The sequence below is a fragment of the Myxine glutinosa genome, chromosome 3, assembly GCF_964187855.1.
Source record: "Myxine glutinosa chromosome 3, kmMyxGlut1.1, whole genome shotgun sequence".
Classification (NCBI taxonomy): domain Eukaryota; kingdom Metazoa; phylum Chordata; class Myxini; order Myxiniformes; family Myxinidae; genus Myxine; species Myxine glutinosa.
In genome coordinates, this window is record NC_136263.1 from 37,086,016 (window position 1) to 37,113,816 (window position 27,801).

The 27,801-nt window shown below is 45.1% G+C and overlaps 2 protein-coding genes across 2 annotated transcripts in view; both read left to right on the top strand.

Annotated features, from left to right (window-relative positions):
- Window positions 1-27,801, top strand: part of C3H2orf42 (chromosome 3 C2orf42 homolog) — a 357,660-nt gene that overhangs the window by 233,817 nt on the left and 96,042 nt on the right. The gene's annotated exons all lie outside the window — the stretch shown is intronic.
- On the top strand, window positions 1,557-27,660 carry LOC137423665 (uncharacterized). The gene is made up of 6 exons (XM_078773890.1): window positions 1,557-1,969; window positions 12,947-13,255; window positions 21,247-21,627; window positions 23,570-24,022; window positions 25,348-25,452; window positions 26,112-27,660. The coding sequence occupies exons 1-6, from the start codon at window positions 1,778-1,780 to the stop codon at window positions 26,208-26,210; spliced, it is 1,539 nt and encodes a 512-aa protein (XP_078630016.1). The 5' UTR covers window positions 1,557-1,777; the 3' UTR covers window positions 26,211-27,660.

Genomic DNA, 27,801 nt, shown 5'->3' on the forward strand with positions numbered 1-27,801 from the left:
CAACAACAACAACAACGATCACGTCCTTCACTGGTGCAGGAAAGTAAGCAACAACAATAACAACGAGCACGTCCTTCACTGGTGCAGGAAAGTAAACAACAACAACAACAACAATAACAACGATCACGTCCTTCACTGGTGCAGGAAAGTAAAGAACAACAACAACAACAACAACAAGGATCACGTCCTTCACTGGTGCAGGAAAGTAAACAACAACAACAATAACAACGATCACGTCCTTCACTGGTGCAGGAAAGTAAACAACAACAACAATAACAACGAGCACGTCCTTCACTGGTGCAGGAAAGTAAACAACAACAACAATAACAACGAGCACGTCCTTCACTGGTGCAGGAAAGTAAACAATAACAACGAGCACGTCCTTCACTGGTGCAGGAAAGTAAACAATAACAACGAGCACGTCCTTCACTGGTGCAGGAAAGTAAACAATAACAACGAGCACGTCCTTCACTGGTGCAGGAAAGTAAACAACAACAACAACAACAAGGAGCACGTCCTTCACTGGTGCAGGAAAGGGAGGTTGTTATTTGTTACTTGTTAGTTCAACCAACGTTAGTTTAGGAGGCCGCAGCTGCAGGTCAAACCTCCTTCTTTACCACATTTGTCTGTCGCGCTGCAGGTGGATCACAACCTGTGGATCGCATAAATGAATAGTGTAAACATTGTTTTTCTCCACTTGTCATGATATCAGAGTGAGTTTGAAAATGAACACTGCACTCTACTGTCCCCTATTTGTACTCCACTCCACTTAACCATTGACGTTTGCATCTCTGTCTGACCTCGGATCAGATTTACGGTAAAATAAAATAAAAAGTGGACGTTCTGCATTCCTGCACCTTGTCCACTCCGCTTCATTTCACCATCAACTCCTTCTCCCTGCCTCGTCAGTTTTTAGCTCACCTGGAATGACGTTAATGGGGGATGGGGGAGGGAGAGGTTGCCCCCCAAAATAGGGGGGTTTTTTTTCTTTGTTTGTTTAAAGTCTTATGATTACGTTAGTATGATTCTACATGCTGCCCTGTCTTCTAGCAACCATTGGAATTGGTTAAAATGCCATATGATACGGTTTAAAATACCTTTGGTCAGTGTTGTAAACTGCTTATTATACCAGGTGAGCGCCCAGGGGTTTTGCCCTTATGTTTTCTTTCTCTATTTATAAGTATAATGTCTGTGGCTCGAAATCATCTCTTCGGGCAGGAGGAATACAAAACAACAGCAGCAACATCAACGACAGCAGCAACAGGGGCAGCAGCAGAAGCAGCAACAGGAGGAGCAGCAGCAGCAGCAACAGAAATAGAAACAGCAACAGCAGCAGCAGCAAAAGCAACAGCAGCAACAGCAGCAGCAGCAGCAGCAACAGCAGCAGCAGCAGCAGCAGCAGCAGCAGCAGCAACAGCAGCAGCAGCAGCAGCAACAGCAGCAGCAACAGCAGCAGCAGTAGTAACAACAGCAACACCATCATCATCATCATCATCATCCCGAGCAAGTTTAGCATCTCGCGGTAGATTGACAGATGGTCCCACATGAAACGCACTACGTAACGACGGAGCCGTCACGTGATCACATGTACTTCCTGGTCCGGCCATACGCTCACGCTAGCTGGTCGCATTGAGAGGTGTGTGCTTTCGCGCGCTTCCTGACGATGTGGCCCCTCAAGGCCTCTTCGACGATCTCAATCAAAACATCGATCGGATGAGCCGTTCGTAAGCATCGGCGCTCAAGTGACACCGGGAGAGGATCTTTCTCTCACATTCGAATGGCCGAGACGGACGAGATGTTGAGTCCCGTGAAGAACGAGGTCCGGGATGACCTGGAGACCTCTGTGGTGGACGAGGTGCGCTTGCAGGAAGAGGAGGTGCGAGTGCTGCGGGAGGAGAACGCTCGTCTTTCCAGCAAAGTCCGCGGGCACGACACCCTCACCACACTCTTCGGGGAGGCGCGATTACAGGTACTTGTAGGAGGGGGTGCTGCATCGTGAAGCATACACAGACCATTTAAAAATTTGATTTATGGATACATGTTTGTTCTTTGTTTTTACAATTTTTAAATCTCGTCTTTGTCTCTTCAGCCCTTGAGAGTGGAATTGTGCCATGAAGGTCGGACATTGTACGTAATAAATGAATTTTCCTTTGAGGAATTTCGGAATGATTGAAATCCAGACTTTCAGGCTCCTGAATGACGGTAATTAAACAGAGATACAATCTTTCTTCAAGGCACTAGAGACGGAGAGAGAGAGAAGAGAGAGGTGGAGAGAGAGGAGGAGAGAGAGGAGGAGGGAGAGGTGGAGAGGGAGGAGGAGAAGAGAGAGGTGGGGAGAGAGGAGGGAGAGAGGTAGAGAGAGAGAGAAGAGAGAGGTGGGGAGAGAGGTGGAAAGAGAGGAGGAGAAGAGAGAGGTGGGGAGAGAGGAGAGAGGTGGAGAGAGAGGAGAGAGGAGGAGGGAGAGGTGGAGAGGGAGGAGGAGAAGAGAGAGGTGGGGAGAGAGGAGGGAGAGGTGGAGAGAGAGAGGAGGGAGAGGTGGAGAGAGAGAGAAGAGAGAGGTGGGGAGAGAGGAGAGAGAGAGGTGGGGAGAGAGGAGAGAGAGAGGTGGGGAGAGAGGAGAGAGAGAGGTGGGGAGAGAGGAGAGAGAGAGGTGGGGAGAGAGGAGAGAGAGAGGTGGGGAGAGAGGAGAGAGAGAGGTGGGGAGAGAGGAGAGAGAGAGAGGTGGGGAGAGAGGAGAGAGAGAGAGGTGGGGAGAGAGGAGAGAGAGAGAGGTGGGGAGAGAGGAGAGAGAGAGAGGTGGGGAGAGAGGAGAGAGAGAGGTGGGGAGAGAGGAGAGAGAGAGGTGGGGAGAGAGGAGAGAGAGAGGTGGGGAGAGAGGAGAGAGAGAGGTGGGGAGAGAGGAGAGAGGAGAGAGGAGAGAGAGAGAGAGAGAGAGAGAGAGAGACAGACAGACAGACAGACAGACAGACAGAGACTTGACTTGACTTGACTTTTGACGTCCTTTTATTCCAAAAATATAAAGTGCATGGATGTACAGTGTATAAAATAAAAAAAGCCAAAATCAAGAGAAAACGATGAAAGCGAGGAAACAATACAGATACAAGTGTTAATCAGTTCAAATTTTACAAAAAAAATCAAAAGAAATCTTCTGCAGCAATACTACGAAGTGTAGCAATTATGATCAATTAAGAAAAAAATAATACCAACTCATTTTGGTGGACTTCACAGACACTTTCCAAACACCATTTTTCTACAAATCCATCAATTTCACCCATGATCCTGGAAAACTCAAACTCATGTTTTAGCCTTGCAGCACAAAGTGCATTGAAAAGCGTCATGACATTGCATTGATGAATGGGCTTACCATTACGCTTCTCCTTTCTGGACAATTAAGTAGCAAGCTTTGCTGTAGCTACAAAAAAACACAGCAGTTCATATTCTTTGTTGTGTTGCCGTCTCTTTTTGAGCCCAAAAATAAAGGATCGAAAAGTAAATCTGAAATTCATTTTGAACGACACAAAGTCTAACCATTTAAATAATGGAAAAAGTCTTTCACAACCAATAAAAAAATGAAAAACATCCTCATTTACAGAACAAAAGGGGCAACATGCAGATATTGGGGCAAAATTCCATACATATGTATTGCATGGGATGATCCAGTGGGCAAGGCGCCACTGAAGATCTCCTGTTCTTTTGTTAATCAGCTTACAATACATTGATTCCCATACAGGTTCATTGGGGGGCAGGGCAGGGAGTAGCCTCTTCCAAGGTGCTACTCCATTTAACGGAGAAATACCAAGAACTTGAGATAACCACCACCTATACAGGCTCTTGCTGCTCTCAGCATGCAATTCACTTGTCCCTGTGCTAACAGGTGGAAGTTCCTTGGGAAAGCAGTCAAAAATCAGTTTCGGGAAAGGGGACTCGTTAGGGTGTCCAAAGGTATTCCGAGTCCACAACTTCTGTAACTGATGACGTTTTTGAACAACTTTCCTCAAAATCATTCCAATTGTCCTCTTGGACCGAATCGCCGTCATGGTTGAAATTTCCTCCACATTCCTCCACCCGACACCAGAGTTTGGCCGAAGGTGCCATACTTTGTTTATGCCTGCATCAATGAAGCGTTGGCACAAATGACGACTCTTGAGAACATCAGGGAAGAGAGGATTGAAGAACAGAGGTTCAACCTCGAACATCCCCGGGGAGTAAGTGTCCGCTTTACGGCTCACGGAAAGTCTTTCCCAGGCACTGAGAAGGCTCTGGTAAAATATGGGGAGCGTTGATGTATTCACATACTTAAGGTGAGTCAGGAATACTTCGAGACCATAGCCGAGTCTACTCGCCTGCTGTAAAATATGACAAGCCAAGGCATGGTTTGGCAGGTTTTCAACAAATAGGAGGCGTTGAATGGAGCACAGGCGAAAGGCCATGAGACGGGATTTCACGTGAACAAGGCTCTGACCACCTTCAAATGAAGTATGGCATATTACGTTTGGCCGCAGCCAATGATGGCCTCCCCCAAAAAAAGTCCACAAGTTTGGCCTGTATCCTGTCCAGCAGCACTTCTGGTGGTTGCAGGCAAATGAAGCGATGCCACAACGTTGTAGCAACCAAGTTGTTTGCCACTAAGACTCGGCCCTTAAATGAAAGGTGCGGTAGGGTTCTTTTCCACAGGTTCAGCCTCCTCTCTATTTCTCCAGTCACACCTTCCCAATTCCTTTTCTCAAATTGTGTAGAGCCCAGGGACACACCAAGGTAATCAACACCATCTGCTTTCCACTCTAAGTTTTCTGGAAGAGCAGGTAGATGTGTTGAGACAGGTAGGCAACTATTAAGGTATGGCACCCAAAGAGCTTTGCTTTTCATCCAATTAACCTTCAGAGACGAAGCCATGAAAAAGGTTCTTAAGGACTTTACAAGAGCAACAATGTCTTGGTGGTTTTTTATAATGACGCAAACATCATCTGCATAGGCCGATATAGTCAATGGTGGGCTTCCAGGAAAACAGGTCAGGCCAGAGATATTCTTTCTCAGTGTACAAAGTAATGGTTCCATTGCTAATGCAAAAAGCAAACCTGAGACTGGGCAACCCTGCTGTACCCCCCTCTGAACCTTCATGGGGGAAACCAGTTCATTGTTCACCTTAATTATACTGGAGATGTCAGTGTACAATAGAGTTATAAAGGCCCTGAAATTTACCCCAAAACCGCATGCTTCAAGAACATGGCACAAGAAAACATGGTCAATGCTGTCAAAGGCTTTTTCAAAGTCTAGAAAAAATATTCCAAAATCATTTTGGTCATGGTGAGCATACATTAAATCCCGCACGAAAAAAATGTTGTCGTAAATCGAACGACTGGGGATGCAGAAAGTCTGATCAGGTAAAACCAGATCACCAATGACTTTTTTCAAACGATTTGCCATTGCTTTCGAAAACAATTTATAGTCAGTGCACATTATTGAAACCGGTCTCCAATTCTCCATCCGCCGGAGATCTCCTGACTTTGGGAGAAGACTCACCACTGCTCTCCTTAGACTCAGTGGCATTACACCTTTTCGCAAGGATTCTTGGAATACATTCAAAAGTTCCGGGCCCAAAATGTCCCAAAATTCCATGTACAACTCAGCTGGTAGGCCATCAATTCCCGGATCCTTTCCAGATTCCATTTCAACCAGGGCACGCTGTAACTCATCAAGGCTTAACGGCACATCCAGCTCCAGGCGTTGTCTCAGTTAGGGATGGGAGATGGGAGGTAAAACATTTTATTTTATCCTCATATATATCTTTTTTTGCAAATAGTTCAGAATAGTACTTTCTAATAGTGATTTTTACCCCATCAGAATTTGTAATTTCATTCCCACTGGGGTCCTTAACTGATAAAATAAGCCGAGGAGGCTTCGTTTCAGATTCTAAGTGAAAGAAGGATTTGCTAGGACTATCTGATACTTTAATGCTTTTTATTCTCAGTCTAACTAATAGTCCTGCAGCCTTCTCCTGTAATAGTTCCCGAAGTTGGGTCCTTTTTTCAAGGAGCAATTTATAATTTGTCTCATTTTCTTGTTCTGCCATTTTGTTTTGCAGTTTTAGAATTTCGGTTTCCAACCGAGCCAATGTGATTTGACTTTCATGAGTGATATGCGAATTAAACTGTTGACAAAACAGTCGTATATGAGTTTTCATATTATCCCACCAAAGGTTAGTGGAAGCAAAAAGGGGCTTTTTTCTAACTATAGCTATCCGTAGAATGCGAAAGGCTTCCTTAAACAGGGTATCATCCAAAAGACTTGTATTGAATTTCCAATAGGCGCTCCTCCGTTTGAATTGAGGGAAAGATAGGCCCATCGTGACCATGTGGTGGTCCGAGAAGATGGAGGGGGTAATAATTGAGGAGGTTACAATATTCCTTAATTGTGGGGTGATATACCATCGGTCAAGCCTCGCTAAGGATACTTGGCCATTTGAGCATCGGCACCATGTGAACTGCCGGTCATTTGGGTGCATCAATCGCCATACATTAAGAAAAGCCCCACCTGAAAGAAACTGGGAGAGGTCACCATGGGCCTCGGGATGTGGTTCCAGTGAATTTCTGTCCATTTTGGGCTCTAGTGTACAATTGAAATCTCCCCCCATGCATATGCACTGATTGAGGTCTAACAAATTTAAATGGTTTATCACTTCAGTAAAGAAGACGTTACGGTCAGTACTCTCACTTGGTGCATATACATTAAAAATAATAAGCTTCAGGCTGTTGATCACCAATTCTAGGGAGGCAAAACGTCCCCGAATCACCTCCTGAAAGAGGCAAGATTCAGGTACAAGCCCTGGTTTTAACAAAAACCCAACTCCAGCAGATACAGATGACATATTACTGAAGAAACATTTACTTTTGAACATGCTGCACCAGTCATGTTCAACCTTCTCAATAATATGAGTTTCTTGCAGTAATATTACATCAACTTGTTTCCGTTTGAATAAACTATGGATCTGGCGGACGTGACTAGCCCCACCACCATTTATATTGAGTGTTGCAAGATTAAGCGTCTTCATCACTCATGAGTAAATTTTGTCTGACGCTGTGAGTACTCACTCTTTGCCTTTGTTATGATTTTCTTTAGTCGATGAAACTGTGATTTTGTTAGGTTTAGTTCCTCAGATTTTTTTATGACTAGTTTTGCAGCCTGAATAAAGGGAGCTAAATCAGGGAAATGATCCCCAATGATGACATTTCGCTGTCTATACGTTTCATTGAGAAATGAGAGAACAAGATGGGGAGGGATTGGGGGGTGATCTGCCATTAATTGTGATAACGCTGTTACCTCTACCTCCTCTTCCGATTCTGATAAATCAGAAAATGGTCCAATGAGGTCTGGGTCAATACCGTTTTCTTCTCCTGCTATGCAAACTAGTCTTCCCTTGTCTGGGGGGTCCGCACAGTGTTGGGTTTGGGAAACATCAGCACATTGATTACTGATTTCCTCAAATGGCATGAAATCATTATTCCCACATTCCTGTGGATTTATGTTTCCACCCTTATCTGCTATATTGGCAAATTTATTATGGATGTCAGCCTGTTCGACAACATTCGTTTGGATCAATGATGCACCATTCACAGACTCATGGCCTGATTTATTTGCATCATTAACGTCATCATTAAAAACATTGCCTCAAACAGGGAACCATGATTGTCATGGGACCCGCAAGGCTAACCCCCGCTTTAGCGGGGAAAATGGCCTTAAAACGATCATTCATTCATTTTTCATATTCATTAACGTCGTCTGTGTGAGTTATGGAAGCGCGTTGTTTTAGAGGCTGAATCCTGATACTCTTTTCTGGGTTTTCCTCTTTATTTATTTGGTCCACGCTTTGCAGAGAGATTCCAGGTGCATCCTGAAGAGTTTTCCCACCAACAGTCTGCAAATCGAGCACGACCTTTTTACCTGCTCCAGATGAGTCATTATCATCCGGAGCCCTTCGTTTACTCGTCCCCAATTTAATATCAGTGTCCATTTCAACATTTTGCTGAGGAGGAATAAATACATTCGTGCATGAAACACTGGATTCAGCCTCATTAGGAATTTTAAGCGGTGGAATAGCGTTAACCTCCCCCCCACTGGGAATATTAGTTAGTGGAGCAAAGTTAACCTCCCTCCCACTGGGAATATTAATTAGCGGAGTAACCTCCTCCTTACAAACTATGACGGTGTGACCCGTCTTGCCACACCTGGCACACAAGGCTTTGGGACAAAAACGTTTTAAATGTCCATACGCTCCACACTGAAAACATGTTAAGGTGGTGGACGATGCGTATAGCTGGAAATTTGCCTCTTCAAAATTAATTTTGAAAGTGATGTTGAGGCCTGTATCGTCCCCACGGTCTGGAAGGACCATATACACCTGTCTGCGGAAGCGCATTACGTGCTTAACACGTACATTCTGACAACCAAGAGGGGTTGTTGAAATCCTTGATACTATTTTACCGTACCGTGATAGCACGGTCATTAACTTGTCATTTGGGATGAATGGTGGTACGTTGGAAATAACCACTCTCGTCGCGGGAGTTAATAGCGGCGACGCCATCATAAAGTGACCACTTTCTGTGGTTATCCCCGCACTTACCACGTCATGGACGAGTTCCTCGTCCGAAACGAACACCACCACTTTCTGGTTCATACGCGAAGCTGCACGTATATTTTCATCCCCAACAATGCTCCCTACAGCGAGGATGATGTCCTCGACAGGGACTCCATCTGGAGGCACGCACACAAACGCATGCTTCCTGGTTAAGCCTTCAAAGCCATCGCAACAAGAGCGTGCATTCGCCATACCGGCGATATTACCTTTGCCTTCTTGTCCGAACCGGACAAGAAGGTATCAAACCGAAAAAAATCACACAAAAAAGAAAAACAAAACATGCATTATGAGCAATAAGAGAAAAAAACGCTCACAACGCGTCGTTAAAGCGGGTAGGCTGCACCCAAAATGGGCCTGCTCTCAGTCTCTCTCTCTTGTGGATAGAGGAGAGGAAAAATGGAAAAAAGCCAGCGCACAAAACACGTAGGGTGGAAAAGGAAAGAGGGAGAGGGGCAGATGGGAGAAAGGAATACTCGGACGACTCACCACAACACACAGCAGCTGCACACGGCGGCCATGACACCACACCCAACTCACCAACGGCCAGCAGGGGGCGAAAGTGAGAGAGAGAGAGAGAGTGAGAGAAAGAAAGAAAGAAAGAAAATGATGGAGAGAGCAGTGTGAGGGGAATAGAATGAGGGAGTTGGAGTGAGGAGATTGGCAAGAAAGGGGGTGGGTGGAGAGAGGAGGGGGGGAGTTGCATAGAAGGGAATGCAGAGAGGTGTTTGATTCATAGATTTGGGTGATTGGGTAAAGGAGGGAAACTGAGGAAGTAAAGGAAAGCAGGTGGTGGTTTGATGAGGGAGAAAATATTAGGTTGGTAAGAGCCAAGAGGAAAGACGTAGGAGTGCGAAAGGGTGGAGTATGAGGTTGTTGTATATAGATGGACCCAAAATATGTGTCTCTCTCTGAATTCCTTCCCTATAAACTGTGCTTTTAGACAACCCCGGGGTCGTGGGTGGGGTTCAAGGGTGATTGAACGGGAAGACATTCTGTGCAAACACTATAGTTAGCACATACTGTAAACGTTACTGTAAAGACGTGTGACCTGCCAGGTGGACTCCCCGTTTGGTTTATTGTCTTGCATTTTGACTTTTTGTTTGCCATCTGCCAGTGGCCGCGTCCCTTTGTTCTCATTTGGGGAAATGATTATTTATCTTTCCCCTGCTTTCATTTTAAAGTACAATGCAAGCTGAAAGTTGTCCTTCTGCTTTTTATTTGCGTTTTTAATGGCAGCTTCCAAACAACTTGGCACGTTGCACTTTTTGTTTGTCCTCTTCTTCTTCTTCTTCTTCTTCCTCTTCTTCTTCACAGGGACGCTCAAGGAAGAGCACGGTATAACTAACAATGGGACAAACGTCAAGGGAATAAACGAGCAGGAAAGAGGAGACCGCAGAGGGGAAGAAACACTGGAACGAGCAAGTAAAATGCTTGAGTTAGGAAAGGTTAATGGGGGTAATAAAGATCATGGCCAGAATTGGGGGTGATAAGTTGGGACAATACTTGCCATGTTGCCCTGTTAGGAAGGTACTTTGCATTTTTTTTTGTATACGGAGTCAAGGAAGAGCTAGAACACTGAACGGATCAGGATGCAACAGAACATTAGGAACGGTAGAGAGAGGGGTAGGGGAGAGGGGGGATGCACCAACAGCAGGGTTGAAAGACAAAATAGTCAGACTTGGATAAACTCGGTGTGGAGAGGAATTGGGAGCAGGAAAGGATGCATGAGGTGGACAGGATGAATACAGAAGGAAACTCTCAAAAAGGAAAAACTGGAAACTCAGAAGGAGGTGGGCTTGGGGTTGTGAATGGGAACTGTAGAAAATGCCATGGTTTTGGATTGGGGATGATCTGAAACTAGATTGAGGATAATGTGGAAGATGATCCCTCAGGTGAGGCAAAAAGAGGAATTGATGAGTGGTGGTGAGCAGTGAACCTGGATTTAGGTAGTTTCACCAGAAGGGGGTTGATCGTGGACTGTATGAGTCCTGCAGGAACCTGGAGGAGGGGAAGGCGGGGGGGGGGGGGGGGGGGGCAAAGCACAGAAAGAGCAGAGGTTGCAAGACCGGGTGGTGGAAGACAGAGGCTGCCGACCTGTCTGTGACGGCGTTGTGATAGAACCATAGCCTCAGCTTCATTGTGGGAGGTTCCAATGATCTTGAAGGCCTTGGTTTCCATGGCGTCAAGCTGAACAACATGTGAGGCAGGGCAGTCAGCCCAGAGTTGAGAGCAGTACTCCATCAAGCTGCGGATGAAGGCCTTGTATGTGCATAGCAGTTCCGGTGTGCCAGGGAGGAACTTTGTACGACGGAGGATGCCCGGTTTGGCTTTGGACAAAGCTTTGGAGACGAAGACGAAAACGAAGCGCCTGGCTTTAATATGGTTTGCTCAAGACTTTATGCTTTGTACAGCGAGACCGACCCAGAAGTTTGAATGACTGAACTTCCTCAAGAGGATTGTTAAGAAAGTAGATGAAGGGTTTGCCAGACGGTCCTTTCGGAGTGAGAGTGTGAGATTTCTCGTGGTTAAAAGATATATTCCCAAATGCATGACCAGGTTGTGAAAATTTTCAAGGTCTGAAGAGAGGGAAGAAGCTGCAGCCTACCTGTCTGAAGGATGAGGGATGTTATAGCAGAGGGTGGAGTCATCAGCAAATACACGACATGGCCAAAAGTATGTGGACACCCGAACATCACACCCATATGTGCTCGTCGAACATCTTCCAAAATCATGGCCATTAATATGGAGTTGGTTCCCCCCTTTGCTGCTATAACAGCCTCCACTCTTCTGGGAAGGCTTTAACTAGATGTTGGAACATTGCTGTGGGGATTTGCTTCCATTCAGCCACGAGAGCATTAGTGACGTTGGGCACTGATGTTGGTCGATTAGGCCTGGCTCACAGTCGGCATTACAATTCATCCCAAAGGTGTTCGTTGGGGTTGAGATCAGGGCTCTGTGCAGGCCAGTCAAGTTCTTCTACACCGATCTCGATAAACCATTTCTGCACGGACCTCGCTTTGTGCACGGGGGCATTGTCATGTTGAAACAGGAAAGGGCCTTCCTCCTAGTAGTAAGGAAACAGGAAAGGGAAAGGGCGAGCTTTACACCACTCCAGCCGATGCTTGGCATTGTGCATGGTGATCTTAGGCTTGTGTGCGGCTGCTCGGCCATGGAAACCCATTTCATGAAGCTCCTGACAAACAGTTGTTGTGCTGACGTTGCTTCTAGAGGAGGTTTGGAACTCGGTAGTGAGTGTTGTAACTGAGGACAAACGATTTTTACACGCTATGTGCTTCAGCACTCGGCTGTGAGCTTGTGTAGCCTACTGCCACTGTGGGTGCTACCACCTTCAGTCACCAAACACTGGCACTACTATCCTGGTCTGGCCGGTATCTGTGTGAATAGTTCCGGATCTTCTTATTCTTCACAGGAGCCGATTTTAATAGGTGCGCTCATGGTTTGAGGAAGGGTACAAGACCCAGATATTGCAGGAAGCGCGCACGCAGTATCGTGCAAATTGGTGTACAGAATTGGATTACGTGATATCACGCATACCTGACAAAATTGATAAACTGAAGCCCAGTAGTTTCACCTCCTCATCCCTCCTTCCTTCCCCCTATTTGCATACACACAGGGTTACCCTCCATTTTTTTTTGCTTTATTTGTTGTTTTTGTTTCCCCCACCATTCCCCATGCACCCCTCTTGTGTGTGTAGATAGGGATAAAGCAGACATTGATGTTTGTTGTGTTGTCCTTTTGAAGCAAACATTCACCTGTATGAAATGGTGGAATGCTCTCCCCCACCCCTCCAAAAAATGGATTCCCTCGTTCATTCTGTCATTTTGCTTCTTCAACTGGATCATGAACATCTACACCTACTACCTTAATGTACAGGTACTTGTGGAAAGGTACTTGTAGTGTGGAAAATCCTGAAAATCTTCGATTTCTCTTTTCTTTCCTATTTGTTATGCCAAGGACTTTCTGATGAACCCTCATAATGCTCGCCACGCATCACCCATAAAGGCATTGGACTTGTGCAAAGGGACATGGAGGGAGTAAAATGATAAAGCTAAAAATTTGAGAAATTTAGGATGGGAGTAAAGGTGAATGTGGGAGTGGGAGAGAAAGAGAGGCCTAATATTCCACCATTTCATACAGGTGAATGATTTGTAGTAAGGTTTGTTTGGTTCCAGTTCAATTTCACCTTGTGGGCAAATCATCAGGCCTGAACATTTTATGGCCACTTTATAGTTTGAAACGCCTCTAAAGTGAAGCCTTGCTTTGTACTAGCTTCTGATTTCAACCTACCCGCAGGTGGCGAAATTGAGAAAACAACTGCGATGTAAGGAGGGCATTGTTTACGAACTGCAGTCACGGCTGGCATCGTATGAGCCCGGTGCTATCTCTGTCGGAGCGGAAGGGCTGGACCAGCCTCTTGTTAGTTTCGGCCCTTCTCGCTCACTTGTGGAGTCCCTGGTGCTGGAGGTGGCAAGTCTCAAAAGGTGTCTTCACGAGCTTGGTCCGATGCCAAGGGAAGCCGATGGCCAACACCTGCAGTGCAGGATGTCTGGGCAGACCAGCAGCAACCTAATCACCGAGAAACATTTGAGCAACCATGAGCAAGTAAGTACAGGGTCCGTCAGGGAGGTGTGACGATTTTCAGAAAACTCGTACACAGTTATTTTTAGTCGAATTTCAATTTTTGTTTTTTTTAAAGACTACATATATAATGCCATGTAATACACTGTAACAAAGACATTTTAAAAATGTAATTCATGTTTGAAAAATGACATCATCTAAATGGCGGCCGTTCTTGTCCAAGCATTTATTCTGCTGTCATATTGCCTACAGTAATGCTGAGTCTTCAATAATAATAACGGGGCTGGCAGGACGGCCTAGAGGTATACACACTCATCTCTAAGCTATCCACCCTAGGATTGAATCCCGACCCAGTTATAAACTGTCATCCCGGTGTTTCACAATTGAGTTGATTCATCACCGCGTGTGCCATCCCTCCGATGGACGCCAAACTGGCTGTTTTCGTTCGCCAGAATTAGTTGGTGGATGTTAAAGATCCCATGGTGTCATTCGTGAAGAGTAGGCGAACTATCACCAGCACCATGACCAAATTACAAATTCCTGCCCTTAACTACAATGGGCATTGTTTCAGCAGAACAGTCACCATCTCAGCCAATGATGCTACCCCGCAGCCTTGTGCCGCATACGAAAAAATAATAATTAATAGAGTCGTATCACATAATAAAGAAGCAGAGAATATTTTTTTGCAATTTCACACTTGAGGCCAAGACCACTTTCTGGATACTAGCAACGGTACCCGCCCAAGGGCGGGGCTTCAATTGGGAGGCCCAAATGAAAAGGCAAAATATCAGAAATTGAAGGCTTTTTTATTTTAAACGATTTATATAAACATCCGTTAAATCATATCACACGCAAATCATCAAAATCTAAACAGTATTGGTGGAATTTCAATAAAAGCCACATCACTGTTCATATCGGTAAATAATATTCCATCGTGTTTGGAAAAACTGGAAAATTGGGGAAAAAATTGGAAAAACAATATAGCCTATTTTACTCCAGGGGGTCCCAGGATTACCCACCCAAAATATCGTTGTGATCGGTTCAGCCGTTTTTGCGGTACCTGGGAACAGACGGACGGACAGACAGACAGACAGAGACAGACGGACGGACAGGAATTTGGTGAATTATAGTAAGATGATGCAGTTTGGCTAAATAATAATTATCCCACACACGAGAAGCGAAAAGCAGGGTTTAGCAATTGTCCATGTCCGTCTGTCCATGTTGGTTTATGATCGAGGAGAAACTTATTGAAATAGAATGTTATATTTTGAACACTAACCAGAAAACAAACATGTAGTTTAAGAGTACTTTGGCTCTGAATCCGTCCTGATCTCACACCTGTGCAGAGAGGAGCGAGATAATTTTTGTACGTCCGATAGCATTTTACTAGCCTGGTGTTGGCTTAGCGGTTAGGGTGCCGGCTTGGGATCCTAGGATCCTGGGTTCGAATCCTGGTCATCGCTGAATTAACACCAGGGGGGTTGACTCAGCCTGTCATCCTTCCGAGGTCGGGCAAATTGAGTACCAGTTCACTGGTAATTCCCTGTGTATCGCAAGAGGCGACGAACAGGGTTTTTTTTTTTTGTATACTGAATCGAGGCTCGTGAAAGAGCTAACATTTATTTCACAAACAAATCAACCAGACAAACAAAATATCTAAAAAGAGGGAGCGGAAGACAAGGTGGGGAGAGAAGGGGAAGCACACAAACATAACATTTGAGAGCAGGGAGATGTGTGGGGGGGAGGAGGTGTGGGAAGGGGGGTGGGGGGTGGGAGAAGTATAAAACACAAGGACACCAAGGACTTCCAGGACAGAAGCATGGCGGCAAGAAGGGCATCCGGCCATAAAACATTGCTTCAAAAAAGGGGACCGCGATGCCGGAAAAAGGCCAACCCCTGCTCTGTGGGGGAAAATGGTCTCTAAAGGTGGTTCGATAGCAGATTCCGAGGATTTCTCTCATCTCCCCTTCCTGTTCTGGCTGGAGTTCCCCAAGGTAGTGTTCTGGGCCCTGTGCTATTTCTGGTCTTCATCAATGATCTCTCCGACTCTGGAAAATCCTCTCTATATCTTTGCTGATGACCCCACTATCTGCCGCTCCATTCCTCATCCCTCAGATCGGCAGTCTGCAGCCTCCTCACTCTCTGCAGACCTGGACAAAATCACAGACTGGTCAAGCAATTGGAACATGTCTTTCAATCCTGACAAATCTCACACTCTTACGATGTCTCTCCGAAAGGACCGACTGGAAAACCCTCCCATCCACTTTCTCAACAATCCTCTCCAAGAAGTTCTGTCGCTCAAGCTTTTGGGTCTCACTATCTGCCATGATCTTTCTTGGGAAAACCACATTTCCAAGCTGGCCTCCAAAGCCAGTCGCCGACTGGGCATCCTCCGTTGTGCGAAGTCCTTCCTTGGCACACCTGAGCTCCTCACCACATACAAGGCTTTCATCCGCAGCTCAATGGAATACTGTTCCCTCCTCTGGGCCGGTGCTCCTGCCTCACACCTAGCTCGGCTTCACGCTGTTGAAACCAAAGCTTTCAGAATCATTGGAATCTCCTGCGATGAAGCTAACTCCGAGGGCCTTTCACTCACTCACCGCAGGCAGGTTGGTGGTCTTTCTGTCTTCTACCGACTCCTCTCCGGCCTTGCTCCCCCAGCTCTCTCTGTGCTCTGTCCCCCTAATATTCCTAGAGGTCGCACAAGATCTGCCAGCAACACTCTTATGGTTAAACTGCCAAAATCGAGACTCTGCTCACCTTCACTCTTTCATTCCCCTTTTCTCCCGCCTCTGGAACAAACTCCCCCACTCCCTTCAATCCCACTCCTCCCTCCAGGTCTTTAAAACAGCTGTTCACCACCATCTCTTATCTTCCCCCATCCAAAACCTTGATCTTTTCTACCCCCGCTAATTCACCCCAGATACTTTTTTTTTTTTGGAGATTCCAACTTCTTTCCTGGAAGTCCTTGCAGTGTTGATATGTTTGAAACCTCGACCACCTCCCCCCAAGCCCTCCCCCTCCCACATTTCTCTCTGTGTCTTGCTCTCAAATGTTGTGTTTGTGTCCATCCCCCTCTCTCCCCATCTTGTGTTCCGCTCCCCTTATTTTGTTTTATGTGTCGGTTGACTTTTTGTGTGATTAATGTTAGCTCTTTCACGAGCCTCGATCTTGTATACAAAAAAAAAACGGAAAAATTAAAAAATTAAAAGATGACTCCCCTGGATTGGGGGTCATAGGCTCCCTCCCCCAATCCCCCATATTCACGAGATTATATTTTCCTCACAAACTGCATGATCGATTATGGACCAAATTTGGTCCGATACATCGGAACGTTAAGGTCTCATGGGGTTGTGCTCCCCGTCTGGATCTGCCACCAATGAGGCTTAAAAAGGTTGGGGGGTTGGGGGGGGAGGGGTGGGGGAGAGGACAGGAGTTCACCTCAAATCCAGGTAATTTATTTAAGAATATTCTCAGAAATTGGGGAAACAGCTTGGTGTATAAACAATTGGGGAAATTGATGTCCAAACAGCAACACAATAAAGTGGTGTATAAGCGTGGCGTATAAGACTGCTTCCTTCAATAGCCCTGAACTTCTAGAATTAAAAAAAAAAGATCTTTAAATTCATTATTTCATTCAAATTTAAGTATAGACTTGAACACTCCGTAGGATATCATGTTCTATCAACCCTCTAGTTGTGATCCTGCTTTAATAACTCAAACGTCGTATTTAAAAGAAAAGAAAAAGCATTCTTTGTATGATTCATAATCTTGGCTAACACTTGGGTCCGAGTTCGACCAGGCAGCTCTGACCTTAAACGAGCAATGCGATTAAACCTTAGATGCAGGCGTCAAAAATCCTACATAAACGCAGCCATTGGGCCTCGGATGCCCAACGGATGTGTTCGTGTAATGTTTTTTTTTGTTTGTTTTTTTTTATAGATTTTTTTTCTTTCATATCCTTTTTCAATCCAAGTCGATGCTCATGGATGTGTATTTGCTCACAAAATGTGAATCATTGATCATATTAGTTGGAAGAATCCCAAACACGTAATGAATCGTTTTTTCTTTTTTTTTTGAAAAAAAAAATTGTTCTTGGTTTTTCAACTTTTTTTTCTCTAAAAAGTTGAGGCTCATGGAGGAGTATTTGCTCAAAAAATATGATTCACTAATCCTTTTATTTAGAACTAGCAGAAGTACCCGGCATTGCCGGGCAGGGGAGGGGGGAGGGGAGGGGAACGGGGGGAGGGGAGAAGAGGGGGGGGGAGGGGAGAAGAGGGGGGGGGAGGGGAGAAGAGGGGGAGGGGGAGGGGGAGAGGTGGGGAGAGGGGAGAAGAGGGTGAGGGATGGGAGGGGGATGGGGGAGGGTGAGGGATGGGAGGGTGAGGGGGTGGGAGGGGGATGGGGGGAGGGGGGATGGGAGGAGGGGGGAGGGGGACGGGGGAAAGGGAGGGGGAGGGGGAAAAGGGAGTGGGAGGGGGAAAAGGGAGTGGGAGGGGGAGGGGGAAAAGGGAGTGGGAGGGGGAGGGGGAAAAGGGAGGGGGAGAGGGGGAGGGGTAGGGTGGAGGGGGGGAGGGAGGGGGAGGGGGAAAAGGGAGGGGGAGAGGGGGAGGGGTAGGGTGGAGGGGGGGAGGGAGGGGGAGGACGGAGGGGGAAGGGAGGGGGAGGACGGATGGGGGAGGGGGAAGGGGGAGGGAAGGGGAGGGCCAGTCAACAATGACGTTGCAGTTCTCATGGTCGGAGAGCAGCACAACAATCGCGACATCGTCCTGCATCTTCGCAAGAGCACGAAGCGGATTTTGGAGACTCACCGATCCTGTGACTCACGCCCTCCAGTACTGGCGTTGCTGGGCGGGGGAAGGGAGACCCGTACATTCCCAACCCGTACATTCCCAACCCATACATTCCCAACCCGTACATTCCCAACCCGTACATTCCCAACCCGTACATTCCCAACCCGTACATTCGCCCTCTCGACTCAAGCTCGTATTCGATTCGTATTCGAAATCGAAAGGGGAAAGGGGAAATCCTTCGTATTCGAATTCGTAAACACGAAATATGAATTAAAATTTAATTCATATCGCACAAAATCGACACAAAACACGATCGCATAAAGGTGAAAAAACGCAATCGCTTTTCGCCCTGAATTACGTGCAAACGTGTGACGTGTGACGGGATGGAACATCACGTGACCGCTCTGAGCGAATCAGCGAGCTGCTATGGCACTGGCTGAGATTAGCGGGTACTTCGCTGAAATGCGCTGAGGTAAATATGAATAAAAAATATGGATCTCGCCAAATATGGTCTCGACCATGTTCGTCCCAGGCTCAATGGCCATGTCTATGCCAAATATCAAGCACGTGAGCCTCTCCGTTTCGGAGTCTATCGGTGACATTACACACACACACACACACACACACACACACACACACACACACACACACACACACACACACACACACAAACTGTGTTTTATATATATAGATGTATACGTCGACAACTGTCAAAAATCCTACACCTATGCAGCCATTGGGCCTCGGAGGTCACACAAATGTATTCGTGTAACGTTTTAAAATTTTCATATTTTTGTCACTGAATTATTTGTAACCAAGTTATAGGAGCATATAATGAGGCTCATATCAAGAAAATAATGATATAACATAGTAGTACAACAACATTTATGCAGGGCCTCGAAGGCCTTCAGCCTGCATTCGTGTCGGATTTTCGGGTTATAAGTGAAGAATGAAGATTTTCCCATGAGCCTGAATGAATTTTTTAAAATATATCACTGAATTTTGTGTAACAACATGAAAGTCGGTGAAAATGAGGCTCATTCCAAAAAAAAATTGTATAGCATAGTTTTTGCAACAAAAAAAACCTTGTGGGCCTCCGAGGCCCAATCACTGCATGCAAGGGTTAAACCTCAAATCTTTGACTCGCACTGGTCAACACATATCATAACACAAGGATTCCCGGAATAATCTACAGACTTGGCATTTAATATGGAATTTTTTTTTTTCTTGACTTGGGTTTACTTTCTTAACTCAGTATATCAATCTGGTGAGTTTATTTTACACTTTGGTGATTTATTTGTTAAAAGAACCATGTCACTGATTGTCTGTCGCAGCATGAAGTCAACAACAGGATTATATCACAGGTGGCGTGGCAAAATGTACGGACAGGTGCATTTGATGACTGCCTTCACAGTCGGGTATACAAGGGTTGTTGCGTTCTGTATTAGTGGAAAACAACTGCTGCACGTCTCCAAAAGTTATTGCCGCTTCCTCTGGAGATGGTCCGTCAACTCGACAATGCTGTTTGTCATGGATTGGTGGCTTTACGAAATTACGGCATGAAACAGCGTGCTATTGCTCGGCAGTATGGCATCACTCAAGGTCAGGTGTCAAAGATCCTGAAACGAATGCTCAGAGGGGTGTCCCTACTCCAATACCGAGGCCAGGACGTCCCCGCAGTACCACAAGGAGGGATGATCGCCAGCTGCACCGGTTAGTCCGCAATGGCCGTACCAAGTCAGCTAATCGGCTTAGGGCTGAGTGGCAGCAACTGACAAATGTGCCTGTATCCAGAAGGCTAGTCAACCAACGACTGGTTCAAGCAGGCTATCGTGCCAGGCGTCCCCTGAGAAAGCCACGTCTGACCAGACAACACTGCCAGCGCCGATTGCAGTGCAGTGGGCCAGAGAGAACCGTCAATGGCAGCCAGGACACTGGAATCACGTGATCTTCAGTGACGAGTCTAGATTTCTGGTCTATCGTTAAGATGGCCGCGTCCGAGTGCGCAGACAAGTGCATGAAGCCTACAACAAAGATTGTATAGTGCCAAGAGTCCAAGCTGGAGGTGGTGGGGTGACCGTTTGGGCTACTTTTCATGCAGGGGGCAAAACTGACCTGGTTGTTCTGAATGGAAACCTGAACCAGTTCAAGTACTGGGCCATTCTGGAAGAAACATTGCTTCCATTTGCTCGTGCATCCTTTCGAGGAAACTTTGTCTTTCAAGATGACAATGCACGGCCTCATCGTGCTCACATGATCCAACACTTTCTTGCTGACCGTGGTGTAGAGCATATGGAGTGGCCTGCCATTTCCCCGGATATGAATCCGATAGAGAACTTGTGGGCAGAATTAACGTGTCAAATCGACCACTTCGACCAGCAGCCGACCTCTGTGCGTGAATTGCAGCAGGCTATTGTCACTGCATGGCAAGCGATTCCTGTCCAAACCTTGGCAAATCTCGTGAACAGCATGCCTCAACGTGTACGTGCTCTCCTGAATGCTCGTGGGGGTTACACGAAATACTGAACTGTAATTTTACCGTCCGTAATCCCAGTCGTAATTGAACTTTTGTTTTTGTTAAAAAAATTTTTGCCTAATGTGCAAAATAAAGAGATACTTCTGGAAAACGTACAGAAGTTTAACACAGTACTGTCCATGAATTGAGTTCGATATCAGTTTACATCACTTTCAAGGATCAATTTATTTGTTTCGAAATGTCAAATGTGGTTTTTGTTTCTTTTAAAGGTCACATTAACAAAATCTAGAATAATTTCAACATAATTCCAATGAACTTTTGGTTCTAAGACATCTTGAAAAGTAAGTTCACCCCCACAAAAAAAATATTCCATATTAAATGCCAAGTCTGTAGAATGGCCTATGATAAGTTATGATCTGAATCCACATTTGAGTCAAGCTCGAGTGTTTTGACCTGGTGTCGCAGTACTTTAATCGACGGAGCGCTTAAATGGGAATGACAGGTCTCCTAATATTTGTTCAGTAAACTTGTTTTTTTGAGAATGAGTTAATATTTATTTCGTAAACTTTGTAAATGCAAGAGATTGTTGTTAAAGTTTTCAGAGTGGTTTTGAGGTGTTTTACATCACATAATGTAAACATCACATTTACATTTACATCACATCACATTTTACATCACCTTGTGTTTATTTGGTAATGGAGGAGGGAGCAGATGAAGCATTAATTATTTTCTTTAATTTACCACAGCATCTCGAGGACCTGTCAAATGCTCTGTCTCAAGAAAAGAAAGAGGTGGCCAGGCTGTACGACATACTGCACATGGTGGACGAAGAGCGGGCAGCGGAACTAATGCATCTCCGGCAGAGGGGTTTGGAGCAAATGGGTTGTGAGAAAGCGCTACGTGAGCAATGCGACCTGCTGGTGATTCGCAACCGAGAGCTGCAAGCCCGCCTTGCCGCTGCTGCCATTTGGGGTCGGAGGCACGATTCCCAAGACCTGGATACCTCTGATCGGGTCGATAGGAACCCTTCCCCAGCAGAAGTCATAGATCATAGTGGAGAGGAGAAAAGCGTTTTGGGAACCTCGAGTCCCAATGAAACTGCAAATATTGCAGTACAGGATAGCAAGGTAAGGACGGATGTCACACTATTAACAAATTATTTTTTTTTACAACACTTTGGAGTGAAGAACCTGGACTTTCTTTCTGTGCAGCACAAGGCTGCGGGATAGCATCATTTTTTTTTTTTAAAATACCGACTTCTTTCCTGGAAGTTATAGCAGAGTCCATGTGTTTTATACCTCTCCCACCCCTCTGCCTTCCCATGCCTCCTCCCCCCAAGCCCTCTCCCTCCCACAGATCTTCCGATGTCCCTGTTCTCTGATGTTGTACTTGTGTTTCCCTCTCTCTCCACATCTTGTCTCCCGCTCCCTTTATTGTATGTTTTGTGTGTGCGTTTGTTTTTTTTGTGATCGATGTTAGCTCTACACGAGCCTCGATCTTGTATCCAAAAAAAATTTAAAAAAATTAGCAGAGGGGGCGTGGCTGTGCATCTGAAGCAATGCCCCTCTCCTCCTCCCTTGTAGGACAGAGTAGGATTTCGAAATTATCTCATGGTGTCGGCGACAGCTTGCCTACTCTTCATGAGGGACACCATGGGATCTTTAACATCCACCATCTAATGCCGGCTAATGAGATGCCCAGTTTCACGTCCATCTGAGGGATGGCACACACCCACACACACTGATGAATCCCCGACCTGTGAAACACCCTACCCTACCTCTGGAGCCCAGGCTAGCCGGCTTGTAGCCGAGTGTGTGTACCACTAGGTGACTAGGCCATCCTCCTAGCCCATAGAACTTGAAGATCTGTATTGCTGAAACTCAAGCTACTAACCCAAAACATCTGACAATTAAGGGACTGCTCTTAACTTTTGCAGAAATGTTGAATCGGTTTTGGATCTTCCACCAATGGTATTGTATTGTTCTTGCAAGTTGTCTGATGTCTAGATCTGTGTTATTGGTAACAATGAGTTCGGGCCTTCCATGATTTTTTGGGTTTTCTGCTGCATCCTCCCTTGCTTTGGGAAACCAAGTGCTATGTTTAGTTCTGATTAATGCATAAGGGATAGTCCGTCAGTCACCCATCATTTGTTGTATTTTTTTAATTTAAATTTATTTTTACATAAAGTCTTCCAAGAAGAGCTAAATTACAACAGTGGAAGGTTGACAAACATAAAATATCACTGTTCATCCGCATGAGTCTTGATCTCTGTATTAGAAAAAATATATAGGAAAAGGTAGATAGGTTGCATAGATACACAATATCAGTCAATTAAGGATTAGGATTGGATGACTTTTCTTTACAAATCAGTGAGAATTCATCTCTTTAACTCTTAGATGCTGGCGTCAAAAATTCTACATAAACGCAGTCATTGGGTCTCGGAGGCCCAATGGATGTATTCGTGTAATGTTTTTTTAAATAGATTTTTTTCTTCAATATCCTTTTTCAATCCAAGTCGATGCTCATGGAGGAGTATTTGCTCAAAAAATATGATTCACTAATCCTTTTATTTAGAATGTATATGTCCACAACTGTCAAAAATCCAACACCTATGCAGCAATTGGGCCTCGGAGGCCCCACAAATGTATTAGTGTAACGTTTTTAAATTTTCATATTTTTGTCACTGAAGTATTTGTAACCAAGTTATAGGAGCATATAATGAGGCTCATATCAAGAAAATAATGATATAACATAGTAGTACAACAACATTTATGCGGGGCCTCGAAGGCCCCAGGCCTGCATTCGTGTCAGATTTTCGGGTTATAAGTGAAGAATGAAGATTTTCCCACGAGCCTGAATAAAATTTTTATTTATTTATGTACTCTGAATTTTGTGTAACAAAATGAAAGTCGGTGAAAATGAGGCTCATTCCAAAAAAAAATTGTACAGCATAGTTTTTGCAACAAAAAAAAAACCTTGTGGGCCACTGAGGCCCAATCACTGCATCCAAGGGGCAAAATCATTGTCGATCTTGAAATTGAGAAAAAAAATGTTTTGTCTGTCCCACAGGGTTATAAAAGGGCACAGCATTCCTGGGAGTCAGTATCTTGGGAAACCTCCCTTTGTGAAGTCGAGGTACTTGGACAGCAGGAAAGAGCGTCGGTGCAACATATGCGGATCTCCAAAGAACAGCAGCAACTGGAAATTGATGTCTGTGTGCTGTTGAAGAAGATCGGAGATTTTCAGGATGCATTGTTGCAGCAACAAGTGGCACAGGACGATTTGAAGCAAAAATTGCACGCAAAGTGTCTCGAGTGTGAGCGACAGGCTGTCAGGATATCGCGGGAAGAAGCTGCTTTGAAACAGGAGGTGGGCAAGGTTCAGGTGCTGGAGGAGAAGTGTCAGAGTTTGAGGGAAGCACTGCACACATTGCAGGATGAAAATAGACTATGTAGATGGCAGGTACGAGAGAAGACACCTTCGCCAATGCCTGGTGAAATGATCCTGATGTATGAACAACAGGTATGTTGGAGACCTTTGTTTTCATGCTTTGAAAATGTCTGATTATTACCCCGCGTGCCCGAAGCGAAAAGCGAGGTTAAGCAAACGTTTCACTTTGACACTCGGCCTGTCTGTGTCTACAGACGCCAGTCTGTGATCGAGGAACTACTGTATTTCGATTGAATGCTGTAGCACATGAATCACAAAATAAACCTGCAGTTTAGCATTGCTTTGGCTCTGAATTTGGCAAATTGTACAGACTCGTCCAAATAACGCATGCACATAAAGTAGAGGTCATTTTTTTTGTCTGTCTATCTGGAAGTCAAATCGAATTGAAAATTCAAAGCGTAAAATTCCAAACATGAAGCGCACTGTTTTTAGGGACGTCATAAAGGACACAAACAGGCATGACAAACTAATGTAATGCGTTAAGGTGGTGTAAAAGACGCATAAATGGCGATAAACTTCTGAAATATTTTTTCTACAACGTTTCAATTTTGTTTTATTTGAATTGAATTATATACCTGAACACTACAGAACACAAAAGGTCTCTTTACCCTCGCCAGAGGAGAAGGTATTGCATTTGGGTCCATTTGTCTGTCTGTCTGTCCGTCCGTTTGTCCGCACAGAACGCGAGTATGCTTTTCTCTGCAACCTTTGGTCTTATTGCCAATAAAATTACACCATAGGAACACATCCTCATGTAGAATGGTTTAACAAGAATGACGTCATAGGTCACATGGTATGGGCGCCATCTTGGAAAAATCGAAAAACGTTGCATCTCTATATCTCCGAAACCGCTCCATGGAGAAAATTGAATCATGACTCATTGTCAAGTACTCCTCATGGGGCACACCATATATTCAGGATGTCATCGGTGCCTTCATTATGACGTCATAATTAGACAAGTGGAACGCTTGATCCGATCACTTTGAAATTTCTTGAGCATGATCTACACAAAAAATATGGAAGAATGAAATTGATGTCATCAGTCATGTGGTTTGGCAGGCATATTGGATTGAACATAAATCTACTTCGTCAATAAACCACACAAACACAGCAGGTAATAAACACCACACAAAATACAACACACAAACACGTCCTAGCGAGGGTCTGCTCTTTTTGTCTGATTGCTCTTTTTTCTTGATACTTTTAAAACCCTTCCGTTTATCAGTACTTGGGACGCCATTTAACATCATCTCGACCAATCAAATTTGCCACTTGCCGACCCCGCCCATGTCTTTTTTTCTCAAGACTGCATTGGGTAAGGTGTTCCATGAAGTCTCGTTGTGCAAAGAATTTCATCTTTATCTTCTGATTACTCTCTTTTGAATTTCCCCCTTCAGATCCAAGTTTGTAAAGAGGATTTTGAATCTGAGAGGCAGGACCGACAGCGTGCCCAGGCACGCGTTGAGGAGTTGGAGCAGGAAAACACCATGCTGAGACAGTTGGTATACCTAATTATTGTTGTTTGGATCAAAGGTGTACTTGCACATTTAAGCCTAAGATAATGTGGCGCTCATTCTAATCTTGTGAAATTTCAATCGAAACAAAAAAACATTTGCAAAAAAAACTAAAAAAAAAAACTAGTGAGTTTGGGGGAAGTGCCATCACTTCCCAGGGTATTCTGGGTACCAGTGATGCCACAACAATGGCGCCGCTATTCTCACCACACTCAGCGGGGCATTTCCTTTCCGAAGGAGGAACTTCTTCCTCACCATGGACGCCAAGCTAATGGATTGTCCGTGCTCTTATCCTTTTAAATGATGAAAGTCAAGCAAGGAAATACCTGTTAGAGCACATGCTAAGCCAGTATCCCATCACCTAGCACCTGCTTATGGATGGTAAAAGAACCCAAGGTGTATTTTGGGGTGTGGTGTATTGGTACCCTGGCCCCCAAATTCGAAACTGCTTTCTTTCTGAACTGCAGCTTCACTCGTCCTCGGATGTTTGTCGCTGCCACCAGGATACAGAGAGTACGGCTTTATTTCAAGCATTGCGGAGACGCAAATCTTTTATCATGGTTAAGTTCTTTCACATCGTTTCAATGGTCGTGCAATTTGACAAAGCAGAGCGTATCGAAATCTTAAAATTGTGCTGTTACCTGCAGGTTCCGCATGGATTTGACCGAAGAAGAGACGTGGAAGACGATTCTTCCCATGGAACGATTCCAGGAAAGTCAAAAAAGCCTTCGGCTGCAAACAAGTGAAGGTCATCTTAGCTTCCATTGAATAACCACTGTGCGTGCACGTCAAAATACCATTTTCACTACTTTTGTTACAAACTGTATGATCAGGGAAGAACTTGGCAATGGAGGGTTACATGGAAGGGATTGGTAAGCGAAGCTAAGATTCTGGGAGTTTAATGAGGAGGGTTATGGTAAGAACGTGCATCCCGGAGGAGCCGTCGAGTGTCGGAACGTTGATAAGAGCAGATGGAGCCAGAGATAAGAGGCGGTTAAAAATAAATGAAGGAGACCACAGGCTGCGGGAGCCTTGTGCCCATGATGTGGGAGCCTGGTGCCCATGATGTGGGAGCCTGGTGCCCAAGATGTGGGAGCCTTGTGCCCATGTGGGAGTCTGGTGCCCATGATGTGGGAGCCTGGTGCCCATGATGTGGGAGCATTGTGCCCATGATGTGGGAGCCTTGTGCCCATGATGTGGAGCCTTGTGCCCAAGATGTGGGAGCCTTGTGCCCATGATGTGGGTGCCTTGTGCCCATGATTTTGGAGCCTGGTGCCCATGATGTGGGAGCGTGGTGCCCATGATGTGGGAGCCTGGTGCCCATGATGTGGGAGCATTCTGCCCATGATGTGGGAGCCTTGTGCTTCGGCCTCGTATGAAACACTCAATAGTTTGGGAATCTGCACGAGATCGAGACCAAATTTAGGTAGGGGGAAGGGGGAGGAGAGGAAGGGCGAATTTTACCCTTCAGACTACAAAATTAAACAAGTCCAAAGTGTCGTTTTGAAAGTACAAAATTGTTTCCGTATTTATCGTCGGGAATTTATTGGTTAAAATACCCGTCCTCGGCCGATCTACTTTGAAGCTTCGTCCATTTTCAAATTGCCCGTGTGCTATGACTGGTTTCCTCTCGCTTCCCAACTGGAGTTGAAATCTCTTTGGAATGTCGCGACAAGATCTGAATGTGCTGACATGCGGATTGTAACCAAAGCGTTACCTTTACCTTCTCTTTTCTATCAAGTGTTTGCATTTCAGATGACCTTCAATTGTGCCTTTGTCCGTTAAGAGTACATGAAAAAAATATATATATATATATATATATATATTCCAGTTATCCTTTACCTTTGTGAATCCGAGCTCCCTGGGGAAAGGCCGTTCTCTGGTGAACTTTATTCCAAGGCAAAATGGCCAATTTTGCTGAGAATGTAATTTTGTATTTGATGCAATAGAGTGCAGTTTACTTTACTTTTTTAAAGAACACCGTGAAATTGATGCTACGAGTTTTAAGGATTGTTTTTTTAGGAGATTATTTAATGAAATGTTACATCCAATGCTTTTGTTTGTTACATATCTTTAACATCAAAGTTACATCTAGATATCTCCAGCACCTCATCAGCCTCTTGATATTCCTATCACATTGCAGGTAAAGTGGAAATCTTATCACATTTGGAAAATTAAATCTCTTTGTAATTTGAATTGTGTATATTTTTGGTATACAAAGTCGAGGCTCATAGAAGAGTGAGAACACAGAGCAGATCAAAAGCAGGACACAACAGAACAAAAAGGAAAAGTAGAAAGATGAGAAGGGCACTCTTCGATGACGCGACGTCGACCAAT

Bases quoted from the DNA above. Each gene is read 5' to 3' on its own strand.
- LOC137423665 (XM_078773890.1), top strand. From the start codon at position 1,778: ATGGCCGAGACGGACGAGATGTTGAGTCCCGTGAAGAACGAGGTCCGG. The intron at 1,970-12,946 runs GTACTTGTAGGA...ACCTACCCGCAG, and splicing joins TCGGGGAGGCGCGATTACAG to GTGGCGAAATTGAGAAAACA. The intron at 13,256-21,246 runs GTAAGTACAGGG...AATTTACCACAG, and splicing joins ATTTGAGCAACCATGAGCAA to CATCTCGAGGACCTGTCAAA.